This window comes from Cyprinus carpio, chromosome A11 (genome assembly GCF_018340385.1).
Source record: "Cyprinus carpio isolate SPL01 chromosome A11, ASM1834038v1, whole genome shotgun sequence".
In the NCBI taxonomy this organism is placed as follows: domain Eukaryota; kingdom Metazoa; phylum Chordata; class Actinopteri; order Cypriniformes; family Cyprinidae; genus Cyprinus; species Cyprinus carpio.
In genome coordinates, this window is record NC_056582.1 from 12,226,930 (window position 1) to 12,240,621 (window position 13,692).

The 13,692-nt window shown below is 36.1% G+C and overlaps 1 protein-coding gene across 1 annotated transcript in view; it reads left to right on the top strand.

Annotated features, from left to right (window-relative positions):
• LOC122146596 (cadherin-4-like) overlaps window positions 1-13,692 on the top strand; it is a 209,446-nt gene that overhangs the window by 146,970 nt on the left and 48,784 nt on the right. The window contains exon 5 of the mRNA XM_042766257.1: window positions 2,913-3,101. Coding sequence (XP_042622191.1) covers window positions 2,913-3,101 — 189 coding nt within the window. The remainder of the gene's footprint in view (window positions 1-2,912; window positions 3,102-13,692) is intronic.

The window sequence follows — 13,692 nt, forward strand, 5'->3', positions numbered from 1 at the left end:
AATGCATTGCCACAGACGTTGAGGTGTCAGGGGAAGAGACGGCAACACAGGATTACATGAAAAGCTGACAATTCAGAGATGAGCGCTAAAGACACTAAATGAACTGCAGGACAGTCCCCCCCCCCCCCCCACACACACAGTCAGCCGCTGTGAAAAACGGTGGCTGTTTGATTGGTTGCATCAGTCCTTTTCCTTGGCCTTTGGATGAATCAAGTGAGGGTCAGCGGCAGCTCTAGTTTTTCTTGTCTAAATTATTGATGTGGTATTTCATCAATCTTTTTCACTGGGCACCCATGAGGAAATGTCATGGTATGCGTCACTGTGGTATTGCTGTGTTATAGGGGCTGGTTTACAAAGGCCTTGACGTGATTTGTCATTTTGATTGGTCGTTTTAGCAGAAACGCCACAGCTATATTTACGATCCTAGCACAGGGCTCAGGTGTGCACATACTGCTCCACAACTGTTTTGTACCATTACCTCACAAATAATGAGTGATTAGTAGTAATTGGACAGGTATGTACTCCTATTAAAGGTGTGTTTGACTCTTTAAACCGTCCAACGTGCATTCTTAATTTCTCTTATAACTCTGGAGAGTTCTCACTTGTGATTCATTAAACTCTGTTTCCAAGTTTTTCCCATTTCTGTTAGAGCAGTGTTAATTTTAAGCTTTTTTAAATTATTTTTTTATTTTGTTTTGTCATAGTTTTTAAATTGTATTTTTTTTTTTTTTTTTTTTTTTTTTCATCAATTTTAGTCTGACTTAAATTTGACTTTTAGTTGACCAGGTTTAATTTGGCATTAAATATTCAAATATTTATATTTAAGTAGCAGTTTAATTAACTCAAATCCAATTTACCAAAACCAGTGTTATGATTATTATTATTATTATTATTATTATTATTATTATTATTATTATTATTAATTAATTTTTTTTATTGAAATAAAGCTGAAATAAAACTAAATATACACATTAGATTAAACATTTTAAGCACTAAAATTAATAAAACTAAAACTGAAATATAAATATAGCTAAATAGAAATATAAAACAAAACAAATATAAATGACAAAAGCACGTATTAAATTTAACTTTTAAAATTAAACTTTAAAACTCTCTTCCGTAGTTCGGTAACTAGTGGGTTTCTTAGCCATAACTTTGTTGCCAAGGATTTTCCAGAGATTTTCAATAGAGTTTAGATCAGGACTCTGGCCCGACCATTTCATTATTTCAATGTTCTAAGCTTCAAGGAACTGCTTTACTCGTTTTGCAGTGTGACGGGGCATTGTCTTACATGAAAATTGTAGGCTGTTTGGGAGATGCTTGCAAGGAAGGAACTGCATGTTGCTGAAGGATGTTGCATGTTCTGATAAAAATTTGCATTCAACCCTGTCATGTAGCTGCATAAGAGGCCCAACTCTTGCTGCAGAAAACATCCCCCAAACCATGACACGTTCTCTTCCACCTTTTACTGACTTCTTTACACAATTGGGGTTCAGTCTTTCCTCAGTTTGTTGCCAAACAAAATGCTTCCCATCAAACCCAAATAAATTTTTCTTGCTCTCATCACTAAAGTGAAATTTAGACCAGTTCTTCTCTCGCCACACAACATGCTCCTCAGCAAAGGTGAACTTAGCCTTTTGATTCCTCCTGGTGATGAGAGGCTTGGTCATTGTAATGTAGAGTGCAATTTTAGTCCAAATTCTCTTAAACATGCCGAGAAGATCCTTACCCTGTTTAGCACTGAACTGGCAAGCAATTCCAGCTACAGTGCTGAACCGAGGGCCCATTGAGAGTCTCTGCATTATACTGTATATATATATACAGTACAGACCAAAAGTTTGGAAACATTCTGCTCTTCTTCTGCTCATCAAGCCTGCATTTATTTGATCAAAAATACAGAAAAAAAATGTAATATTGTGATATATTATTACAATTTAAAATAATTGTTTTTAAATTTATTATACTTTAAATTATCATTTATTTCTGTGACGCAAAGCTGAATTTTTTTAGGATCATTATCACAAGATCCTTTAGAAATCATTCTAATATGATGATTCATTATCAAAGTTGGAAACAGTTCTGCTGCTTAATATTTTTTCAGAACATGTGATACTTTTTTAGGATACTTTGATGAATAAAAAGAAGAAAAAAAAAAACAGCTATGTTTTTAAAATATAAATATTTTGTATTAACAATATACACTACTGGTCAGTAATTTGGGGTCAGTAATTTTTTCTTTCTTTTTTTAAATAAAATCAATACTTTTATTCAGCAAGGATGTGTTAAATTGATAAAAAGTGATAGTAAATAAAATATATTATTAGAATATATATTATTAGAATTTTTTTTTTATTTTGAATAAATGCAGTTCTTTTTAACCTTTTATTCATCAAATATATTAGACAGCAGAACTGTTTCCAACACTCATAATAAATCAGAATATTAGAATGATTTCTAAATGATCATGTGATAGACTGGATGTTACATGTGACACTGAAGGCTGGAGTAATGATGCTGAAAATTCAGCTTTGCATCACAGGAATAAATTATTTTTTTTAAAGTATATTCAAATAGAAAACTATTATTTTAAGTTGTAATAATATTTCACAATATTACTGTTTTTTCTGTATTTTTGATCAAATAAATGCAGGCTTGATGAGCAGAAGAGACTTCTTTCAAAAACATTAAAAATAGTAATGTTTCCAAACTTTTGGTCTGTACTGTACATATATATATATCGAATACTCTAATTAAATCGAGGAATTTTGACAGCCCTAATATATACAAATATATATGATCATGATCTTATCTAAATCAAATTGATTTCTTTATAGTTTCTTTTTAATAAACTGTCTTTGTGTGTGAATATCAAGATCTGCTTCATATGGAGTGTACGTATTTGTTTTCCACAGTTTGCTGGGGATGGTGTTTATGGTGGATCCTCCCACAACCACTATCAAAATCCCAGGCTCATTACATTTCCACGACAACACCAGCGCAGCTCGTCCAATGGGCTGCGGCGACAGAAGCGAGACTGGGTCATTCCACCAATCAATGTGCCTGAAAACTCCAGAGGACCCTTCCCTCAAGTTCTCGTCAGGGTCAGTAATGGTTTCTGTTCGCAGCATACTTGTTATAAAGAACCTGGAAGATTTGCTGGGTTTATTTTTATTAAACACACACGACCTTAATGTCTTCTGTCTGCTTTGACATCTCCATCGCTTTTACTTGATGATCATATGGAATATTTTGACACATACTACTTGGTTTTTAGTAAAGCAGATATAACATTCAGCCATGAATGGAAAAAACTTAAGAGCTTGGCAAGCTGTGTCTTTCGGAACTGACAGTTCCACAGCTGAAGTTACACTGTGTCCCTTTGAGACATAAAAGAACAAGCCTCTATCAAGTCTCCTCATGGAAGCTTTTACTCAGGCCTCACACTTCTGAAAGACAGAGCTTTCCTCACAACGTCTCTTGAACCACAGAGAAACTTAAGAGGTTAAAAAGCAGTATCACAGGTGAACATTTTCAAGAGCCTTCTTTCAGACAGCTCTTCTGCGTCTGCTGCTGAGAGCCCTTCTAAGGTAAGAAGAGGACTTGTGATCCCTCTCTGAGTCAAGGGTTGATGAGGAGGGGCTCGGAGGTAGATTGGCACAAGGTATAAACATCTCTCATCCATCTAATACTTCTACAAAGCCTCTCCTTAAGTTTCTCCAGCATGAGATGAGAAATGAGGTTAAGGTGGGATCTTTTGTATCATATCTACTGGGTTCACTGCTAAGTTAGATCTGGCTCAGATGTAAGGCATAATGTACAGTTGGGGTCCTGATGGATCCTGCATTCGGCGTCAACCAAGAACGTCTTTTAAATTTCAATTCAGTTTTAAATTAATTTGAATGAAAATTTAAAGAAAGCAATATAGCTGTTTAGCTTTAAGAAAAATAAACTGAATTTAAAACTAAAAAAAAAAAGTTTAATAAGCCTTAAAGTTTGAAGGTTTATTTCCCCTTGATAGATAGATTGATAGACAGGCAGACTATATAACATTTTTTTTTTTTTTACAGATATTAGTTTTTCTTTAGATTAGTAAGATAACATTTAACTGTATTTCTGTTTTCTTTAACTAGGGACACTTTAGCTTCTAGTAATATATTAAATGTTTTAAGTGCACAATTAAGGGCATTTTCAATGATAGTCAGTAGCTAATTGTTTGGAGGTTGTAATTTGGTGGCAGTTAGCAATTCTAGTGCTAACTAGTGCTGGAATGAAAAGAGAAAGCGACATTTGTGTAATTGAGAGTTTATTGGTCATTATACTGCAATATTTGGCCATTTAATGCCATTATTGACCAATCTGAATCAAATTACAGAGCATTGTAAGACTTGGTGTAAGGACTATATTGGAAGACTCTAATGGCACTTTTCCCCTGCGTGGTACGACTCGGATAGGCACAGCTCAGTATGGTACGGCACGGCATGGCTCGGCTCGGCTCGGCTCGATTTGCATTTCCACTGCAGTTTGGTACCACTTTAGAGTGAGCGGGATTATTAACATGTTTTAGTTTTAGTTTGTTTTAGTTGTGCCACCTCTGTACTGTACTGCCACAACTCCTGAAAAACTTTTTTTCATTCTGTGTCGCCCCATCAAGCTCTCGCTGGATCCGCTCCTCTGCTATCAGCTTCCTCAAAAGACCATGAAACAGCCATTTTTTGGATGTTAAAAAAACGTGCGCTTATTCAAAACAGTTTCATTCGATCCTTTGCTGGCTGTGCTAATTTAAATCTAGTGATTCTGTTGTGTCTCTGTGTCACAAGTTCAGTGATGCAGGTAGTGACGATTCTCTCCAGCCAATCAGTGATCAGCAGAGTTTACGCGTCACTGTACCCAGTTGATACAGTGCAAAAAGTGAACTGTACCGAAACCGCACTGTGCCGTACCATGCAGTGGAAAAGCACTATAACATAGCTGGTATGGCAGCAGGTACTCCAAATGTTGAAGAGGATGTGTTCTCATAAAGAGTTTTTATAGAAACCTGCACAAAAACGCACTTCCTCTCTGGTACCTGAGAGGTGTTGTCCATGCTTGAGCTTCTGTGGGGTTCTACAAGCTTAAGTTTGTGTTATCTGTCATTCAGACTCTAGTCTGGCCTTAGCATTCTGTGGACAGTCCTCATAAACTCCCTCACAGCCACTTGTACCTTAGATTACACCCATGGATTACTACAATCTCTTTCCACCGATGCTCACACAGACACATGGCCATCACTTTAAACCACCCATATGGAAAGATTAGAAAACCTGTGAAAAGCATGGAATCCATTTAAGGAGAGTTCTGATAACCTTTCTCACCTCTAGCCTTAAATGTTTGGCTTTATAGTCCTGGGTCTGTGGGTGTGTGGCGCTGACATGTTATGCTTGTTGGCTATTTTGAGGCAATAAAAGATTACCTGCTACAGCCAATATTAGTCAAAATCCACACTATGCCAAAGGAGATTATTCTGTACTAAAATAATTATAGGAATATGGCTTCTTTTCAGCTTTCTGGATTTCACTTTACATAGATAATTCAGAATTTTGAGGCTTACATTCCGTGTCAAAAAACCTATCCTTTATGCATTTCTGAACAGTTTCCATAATGTATAAGAAGTCTTGTAGTACCAAGGACATGATGTAACACCTTGAATTACATCCATACATTTGCATGTTGTTTGAAAATTTTGAAACCCAATCCTTGAAATTCACATCTGAGCACATTTCACTCAGAAAGAGTGCAGCCTGACCCATTTTTAGTTATCAAAATTTGTGCTTATTTCTCACAGAATTAATCAAAAGACACTTTTAGATCACATAGGTGTAATTATATAACCTGCAAATAATGTTCTTAAGAATAACCACACATTTTACTATTTAGTCGGTTTTATTGATATGAATTTACAGCATAATAAAATGTATTTTGAAAATGCTATTAACCACAAGTGTCTTAACAAATGAAAAATTTAAAGTTTTAAGGCTTTTAAGTTTTTTGTTTGTTTGTTTGTTTGTTTTTTCTCCCTGGAATCTGTCCTATAGTGTCTAATTTCCTCTATCACACAGTTGTCACTTTCTCTGCCCATTGTCTTGAGAGGCATATCACCCAAGGACAATAGTGAGCTTCATTAACATGAATAAAAGCAAAGCAGCCTTTATTCTTGTTTACATTTTCTACATCCCCAATTACCTACGAAATTCGAATTCCAATAAACAACACATCCCCCAACACACACACGTACACACACAAAATGAAAGCGGTGAATTCTTAATTTACTGACTAGCTTGAATCAATTTCCATTCTCCCATATTGGTCCATTAGCTCCGAGGGGAGATAGGGAAGCTCAGTGCACCTGGCCAGATCCAGTATTCACATTCTCAGTGTCCTATTATTTATAGCTGGGGCTTTGTAATCGCATGGATGATTTACAGAACGAACTGCAAACGGGTATGTGCACTAATGCCACTAATGGCTGCTTCCACCTGACAATGGTACTTGATGATACCTGGACCTGAGCTCTGAGAAAAGAAATAGAAAGGGATGTTTTGCAACGTAAAGCTTGGACATGTTTGCAACATCATGCTAACTTTCTTGTTTTTCAGCATATAAATAAAGTAAATTTGTTGTTGAGAGTAAAGTTAGAGAAGCAGGAACAGGTCAAGTTTCGAAGAGCACAGACTAATAGATTATAGGAATATTTCAACCAGAAATTAAAATTCTGTAATCATTTATTCAGCCTTGTGTAACCTTTCTTTTACAGAGCACTTAAGGAATATTTATTTATTTATTTATTTTTTTCAGTTACAATGAACAGGAACTGAAGCTTTCAAGGTTGCAAAAGCACCATAAACCATCAAAAAAGTCATCCATGTGACTAAATCACATAAGAGTTTATGAAAGAAGTAGCAGTGCCTACATTTGTGAATTAATCATTCTTGTAAGTTGGATTTTTTTTCTAATGAATGGTTCCCAAAACAAATCAGAATTCAAATAAACAGATCCAGTTCGCAAATTCTTCTCACTTGGTAAGTGATTTGGTTGCAGTTGTTAACTTCACTTAAAGTGAAGATTGTTAGTGACTAATGATTAAAATCTTGGTTTCAGAAGCATCATATGAGCCACATTTATGATATGTATAGGGAGCTTTTGTGTCATTTTTTAAACCTGAAAGCTCTGGTCTTAATTCATTGTAACTGATTGTGAGTCTAGCACGTTTTTCAAAATATTACTTATGTGTCATACAGGTTTGGAATGGCATGAGAGTGAATATCGGATGACAGAATTTTCATTTTGGAGGAAACTGTTCCTTTAAGGACAGGCAGAGAGAACAAATACTTGGCCAAAATGTTTATGCAATTTTTTCATATATGCAATCTAAACAGGTTTGATGCAAACTCCTTGGGCATACCAATGAAAGACAGAAGTTTATTTATTCTGTTTTGACTGTCGAGATATCTGAAGGCGATCACCCACACAAAGGAGACATCAAGCTCTAATCTAAGCTGCTTGCTATGTGATTACATGTCTCTACCTCAAGCAGAAAATCCAGTGTGGTGTAGGGATAATTAGATCTCATGGAATGCTCCTTGACTAAAACTGGCAGTCATACATAGCCTATAGCATTACAGCTAGTGTAAGTGTCCTGGTGGGGCTCTTCTATTACCGCCTAACTTAATCAGAGGCAGTAAAAGCATGGGTCAGAGGGTAACATATTCACTTGAGTGGAGAGTTTGAATGATCGTTATTTCTCACGCTGGCCTTGAATAACTCTGCCGTTAAATAAGCAAGATGTATAGTAGCCTACTTGTAATGTGAAACTTAGCTTGAGTGTTAGAAAGTTCACTCACTGAGTACCGAACTTCCTTGAATGTGGGCCCACACGATTTCGGCTTCAAGAACCTGCACTAAATGATTTAATGCAGTGGCCTGTTTGCATGTGTGAGCATTTGTGTGTGGGTGTACGTAATTTTAACTTTGAGACTTTTTTTTATAATATTGTAATGAGAATGTTGTGGACTGATCGTTTCTATTACACTAAGAAGGTATTGTGTGGTAATTTAGCCTGTGAGAAAGTTGCGGTGCCGAATTTTTGTCACTGACCTCCCTCATGTTTCTGCTGCCCACGCAATCCTCATATTTGTATGCAATATATTTATACATGTTTCTAAGGATTCTAACACAGCCTGTTCTTTACATGTGTGGACATTTGTGTCTTTGACAGAAGCATATTTATCACTGGCAACTGTTTGTTTGATGGGCTATATATTCAGAGCTTGACAATAACACCCGCCAACCTGCCAAATTCAGGTAGATTTCAGTAGTGGCATGTATAACACAGTCACTCCCACTTGCCAATTTGGCAGGTTGAAGGGTTTCTGCAGGTCCTTAAAAAGTCTTAAATTTTGTAGCATCAAATGTAAGGGCATAAAAGGTCTTAAAGGTGCTTTAAGTTTTTGACTCTACTAAAGCATAAAAATACCATAATATGTTTGCAGATATTTAAGGAACATGCTAAGTAAACATACTTGTTATCTGAAAAACAATGCTACAGTCAGTTATTCTCCTTTGAAAATGTGTGTTCCATGTCGGAATGTCTGTCTTTGTTTTGGTCTGTGTAACGCGCCCACTGCCAGATTACCCAATTGTATTTCAGCACTCGGGTTGCCAGTTCGTGGAAAACACTGCGTATTTCACTTCAGTCATGGAAGCTGCCAGACGAAAGGGGTCAGTGTCAGAGATCGAACATTCTACCCATCCTAAAAAGCCTCGGCATCCATCCATAACCTCCATGTGCATCAAGTATAATAAAAGCCGTATAAATATTGGAGATTCGTTTGAGAAATGGAGACAGCTTAAAACAGACAAAAGTTTCAAAACGAATGCAGAGGTGGCTAATTTACTCCTTGACATATAATAAATCTAAAGTTAGTTAGCTGATAAATCCTGGCTACTAGTAGGGATATTTTAAGTTAATTCAACATTCAGACAGTACTCGCATTTAGACTGTGTTTGGTGGTACTTGATTATGGTTACAACTGGGCCACCTAAATGTATGCAACCAACAAATGCGACCTCCAGAGGATGCAGCAGCAGCCTCCGAAATGAGACGCAGATTTAGAGTTTAAAAAAATACACAAGGTGGTTTATAATTTGCAAACAATAATAATGTTGCAAGCATATACATAAGCTGATCAACTTGCAGTGTAAGGCTCGATGCTTTCCATCGCCGGGTGCACTCATTCCCAATCCTACATACAGCACCTCAACCTCCATGTGCATCAAGTTTGAGAAGGAGGGTCCAGGTGAAAAAACCCTCTGCAATATTTTGCATTTGGATTTCAATTGGATAGTCAATCCTACATACAGCACCTTTAAATGCCTTAAATGGTACAAGAAAAGCATTTATTATCATTTCAAGAGGTCAAATTTGGGGACGGAAAGACAAGAATCACAGGAGCCTATGGCTTGACAAAATCATTATTGGCTCTCGTCTGGGGGGTAGTGCCAAACACCCCCACCCCAAGCCCCCCTAAACTCCACCTATCGTTGTAAATGTGAACCAGTAGAAAGCTAATATGCCCTAATATGCCTTTTAAAAATCTAAACAATTAAGACAGTTCAAAAATGTAGGCCTGCATGTTTTAAATTAATATAATAGTTGATGCTTTTGCCTTTTTTATCTTTTTTTTTTCTTTACTTTTGAGCCCTTTTCTTAAAATGTTTTAAGGGCTGAAATGTGAAGTTTGTCATTTTATAAAACTTTTTGTTTTGTGAAAACCTGTGTCTGATTTGTACATTTTACAGTTAAATATGTTACCATAGACATTGCGCAACCACGCTTATTTTTTAAATTTATTTATTTTTTTTTATTTTTTTTTATTTTTTTTTTTTTTTTTTTTTTTGTGCAACTATTAAAAAAGGGTCTTAAGCCTTAAATTTGATTTAAAAAATCCTGCAGATACCCTGTGAATGTATGGAAATTAAGAAAAAAAGAAAAGTGGAAGTCAAGTTGAGAATGGCTGGTTTATATGATCCATTTTGGAAAACCACTAACCACAGTGGCTGGTGAGGGAAATAATATAGCGGTATAAAACAAAAACTGTGTCTGTCTTCAATTCAGGCTGCATAGCAGCAAATTATGATTATTTTAAAGGGGTGGGGGGATTCTTTTCTATACCCACTGTATATATTATACTATTTCTGCTGCAGTAATATGTATATTGTGAGTAGTATGCCAATTTTCTGCATGCATGCAGTCAGTACCTGAATGACCCAAATTCATTTACTAAAAGGATAACACAGATCACACTGCTGTATCCCATAATGAATTGCACTAGACTTGACCTTTTAGTGTGTGATGGACGAATTAAATAATAGCTCACGACTCATTATTTAATCAGAATCCCAAATAATGACATTTTTGTACATACTTGGATTAAAAATGCAAAATGATTATATTAATTTACACGTAAATGTACATCACGTACAAAGCTAATTCAAAAGCATAAATCTATCCATTCTTAATAAATATATGAATCTTTTTTAATTTAACGTAAAATTAAAAAAATTTTTTACTGTCACTTTTAATCAAATAAATGCATCCTTGCTGAATAAATGTATTTAAAAACTTGTACTGACCCCAAACTTTACAACTGTAATGTACACACTTCACAGTACTATGCTAGCATGTCATTCCCAACATATCCTTGGCCCCATCAGAGGGTTTGTTGCAAAAACACTTTTTTATTTTGTGGCTCAAAAAACTATATATTTCACCCAAGAGACACTAAAAGCCATTTAGAGGCTTATAACGCTAAACTAACACCCCATTAACCAGTGACATCATTATGATAGCCATGATTCGCTCTATCCCCCTTATTAAGTCCCTCTCTCATCTGCATCTCTGGCTCCTTCTTTATTCTCTATTCCTCCCTGGTTCGCCAGCGCTCCTGACATTTCTCCCCGCATCCATTCTTCATGCTATGTGTGCGTGTGTGTTTATAAGAGCATGGAGTGGAGAGAGAGAGTGAAAAGATGGGCGAGGTGAATGGTTACGACTGGCACAGTAGAAAAAGTGCAGAAGCAGCACAACGGCATCACCACTTCTCCTGCAGTGTAGAGGTTGTCTCTCTAATTACCCGACCCCCCTTTTCTCGCCGCTGGCCCACCTCTTAGCTTGTACCCAGGGATTTGTCCATTGTGCTTTTCAATAGACACAGCGTGATTGGACTGAAAGCAGTCATTAGCCTGTGCCACTGTCTCTGGGGTCCTTGCGCTTTAATAGAGGGAGAGAAACAGAGTGTCTTATTCCTTGAGAATACAGTTGGACTCTACTAGGGAATACATAAAGGCTCTATTTGTACTGCTTGCCCATTGTGCTGACTTTGGTAAATTAATGTCATTGTTGATATGTAGAAAAACTCATAATTCCATGAGTATCCAGCTATTCAGCAGCCAGCTATTTTAATTGCAAAGCTAATGCAGTAATTACATTTGTGATTCAATTCTTAGCACCCAAATTATCTAATTTCAACACCATTCCGTTCCCCTCCTCACGGCTGATAAAGGCATACCAATGCCATTTCAGTTTGTGGAGTTCTATTCAAATGCTTTGACTTGTGGCTTGATTACTGTCTTATTGCTTTCTCAGTATTAATAAGCCTTTAAGGCACATTCTGTGGACATTTAAGTCACACATAAAAATGTATTCATTCCATTGCATTAGATACAAAATGTCAAACCGATTGGCAAATGATGCTAGATTGTTTATGTATTTTTATTTATTTATTCATTCATTAATTCATTCATCTTTTAAGTTAAGGTCATTTTTGTAGGTCTAGGATATACTAGCAGACAAACCATCTCATATCTCAAATATGGATTCTTAAAGATTTATTAATTAATTAATTAATTGACACAAATTAATTATTTTTTTAAATGTAATTTTATATACATACAAAATTCTATACAAAAATGCTATATATATACATATATATATATATATATGTATATATATATATATATATATATATATATATATATATATATATATATAATATATATATGCACCAGATGTAAAAGTAGTGTAAGTAATTTGAAACCTAGCAAACGTATTTTTGGTAGGAGCATTTAACTGCTACTGAATTTACCACTTTGTTAATTAGCACAAAGACGTTCACACTTTAAGTGCACCTTAAGTGTTAAAATACGTTTTTGAGGGCTCTATGTTTGACGTGCATGTGTGTGAGCTGATTTGACAAAACATTTCTAACGTGTATAAATTAAATGCTATTTTATATTTACAATCTTTGAAATAGGAGCATGTATAACCTTTCAAAAGCAACAGGCTCCCACTCTTTTTTTTTCATTCTTCTGACGTTATTATTTTTTTATTTGTCTACATCGTGCGGTTATTGGCACACTCCTCTCTTCATCTCCTGTTCATCTTCCTCTGAGAATGCAATGGTGAATTCATGCAATTTGATTTGGGCTGTATCTGTGCAGATGGCTGTCTCTCTTCATCCTTCTCCGTTTCTCCCGTCTTTTCACTCAGATGGTTATTTTGTCTTCTGCACTGTCGCTCCCTCTCCTTTTCTTTCTCTCTCTATGTCTCAAAATAAAAACAACTTTCAGGGGAGACAGAGAGATCGATCACGTTGACAAAAGATCCGCATGACTGCAGCTCTGGCGATGTGGCTCATCTTTCAGTCTTTCTCTTTATTCTCCTCGTGATAAACTCCTGATATCGGTCGGCTCTATGATTACATCATGTATTCAGTCCGAGCAGTTTCCCCAGTAAGCTTAATCAGCATAGCTTTTACATTTCTGGCCTTACACATGCAGTTAATACCTTCATTTTATACTTAATTGTGTCAGGGTTTTTTTTTTTTTTTTCTCATACCTTCAGCACATGGAATGTGGACACTTCTCTTCAAATTACACTTTGTATTATTTCGAAGCCACATGAGGTTAAGATTACAAAACTAGCCTTAATAGGTACACCTAGCACTGTTGGACTTAAAGCCAGGCCATTAATCTCACTACAGGACCCGAGGAATTACAGGGAAATGAGGCAGAGCTTTCAAGAATCAAATAAGACATGTTTCAATACATTGGAATTGAGCTGGTTTAAATTTCGAGTATCAGTCTGACTGACTCACCCCCTCATGTTCCATCGCCACCTCATTTATATAGATGGTACTCCTCTTCATGCTATCCATACCCAGACAGAGAAAGGAAGAAACAGGGAAACGTAGGGAAGAACAAAATCCATATTTCAAAATCCAGCTGCTGCTGTATATTCCTTTCCAGTTCAGGCTAGGATCCATAATAAAGTAGCCTGTGTGGAACAGACAGTTTCATCTGTTTCTAATGGGATTTAAGAGTAAGAGTATTTCACTGACTCCAGCTTTCACTTGAGAAATATTAAACCTGAGATTCCGGAACTCAATCTTAAAGATGTCATTCATGACTTCTTTTTCCCCATTTTGTCTTCATGTAACCCGTAATCAGGCTGAATCCATGTGCACAGAACTCTGAAGATTGTCATATAATTGCAGTGACTGCCATTTACAAACCTCTGTGCACTGCATGTTTGTTTATTAATTAATTTGGCCAATTTAATTATGCTTTCAGCTATAATAGTGTACATTGTATATCAGG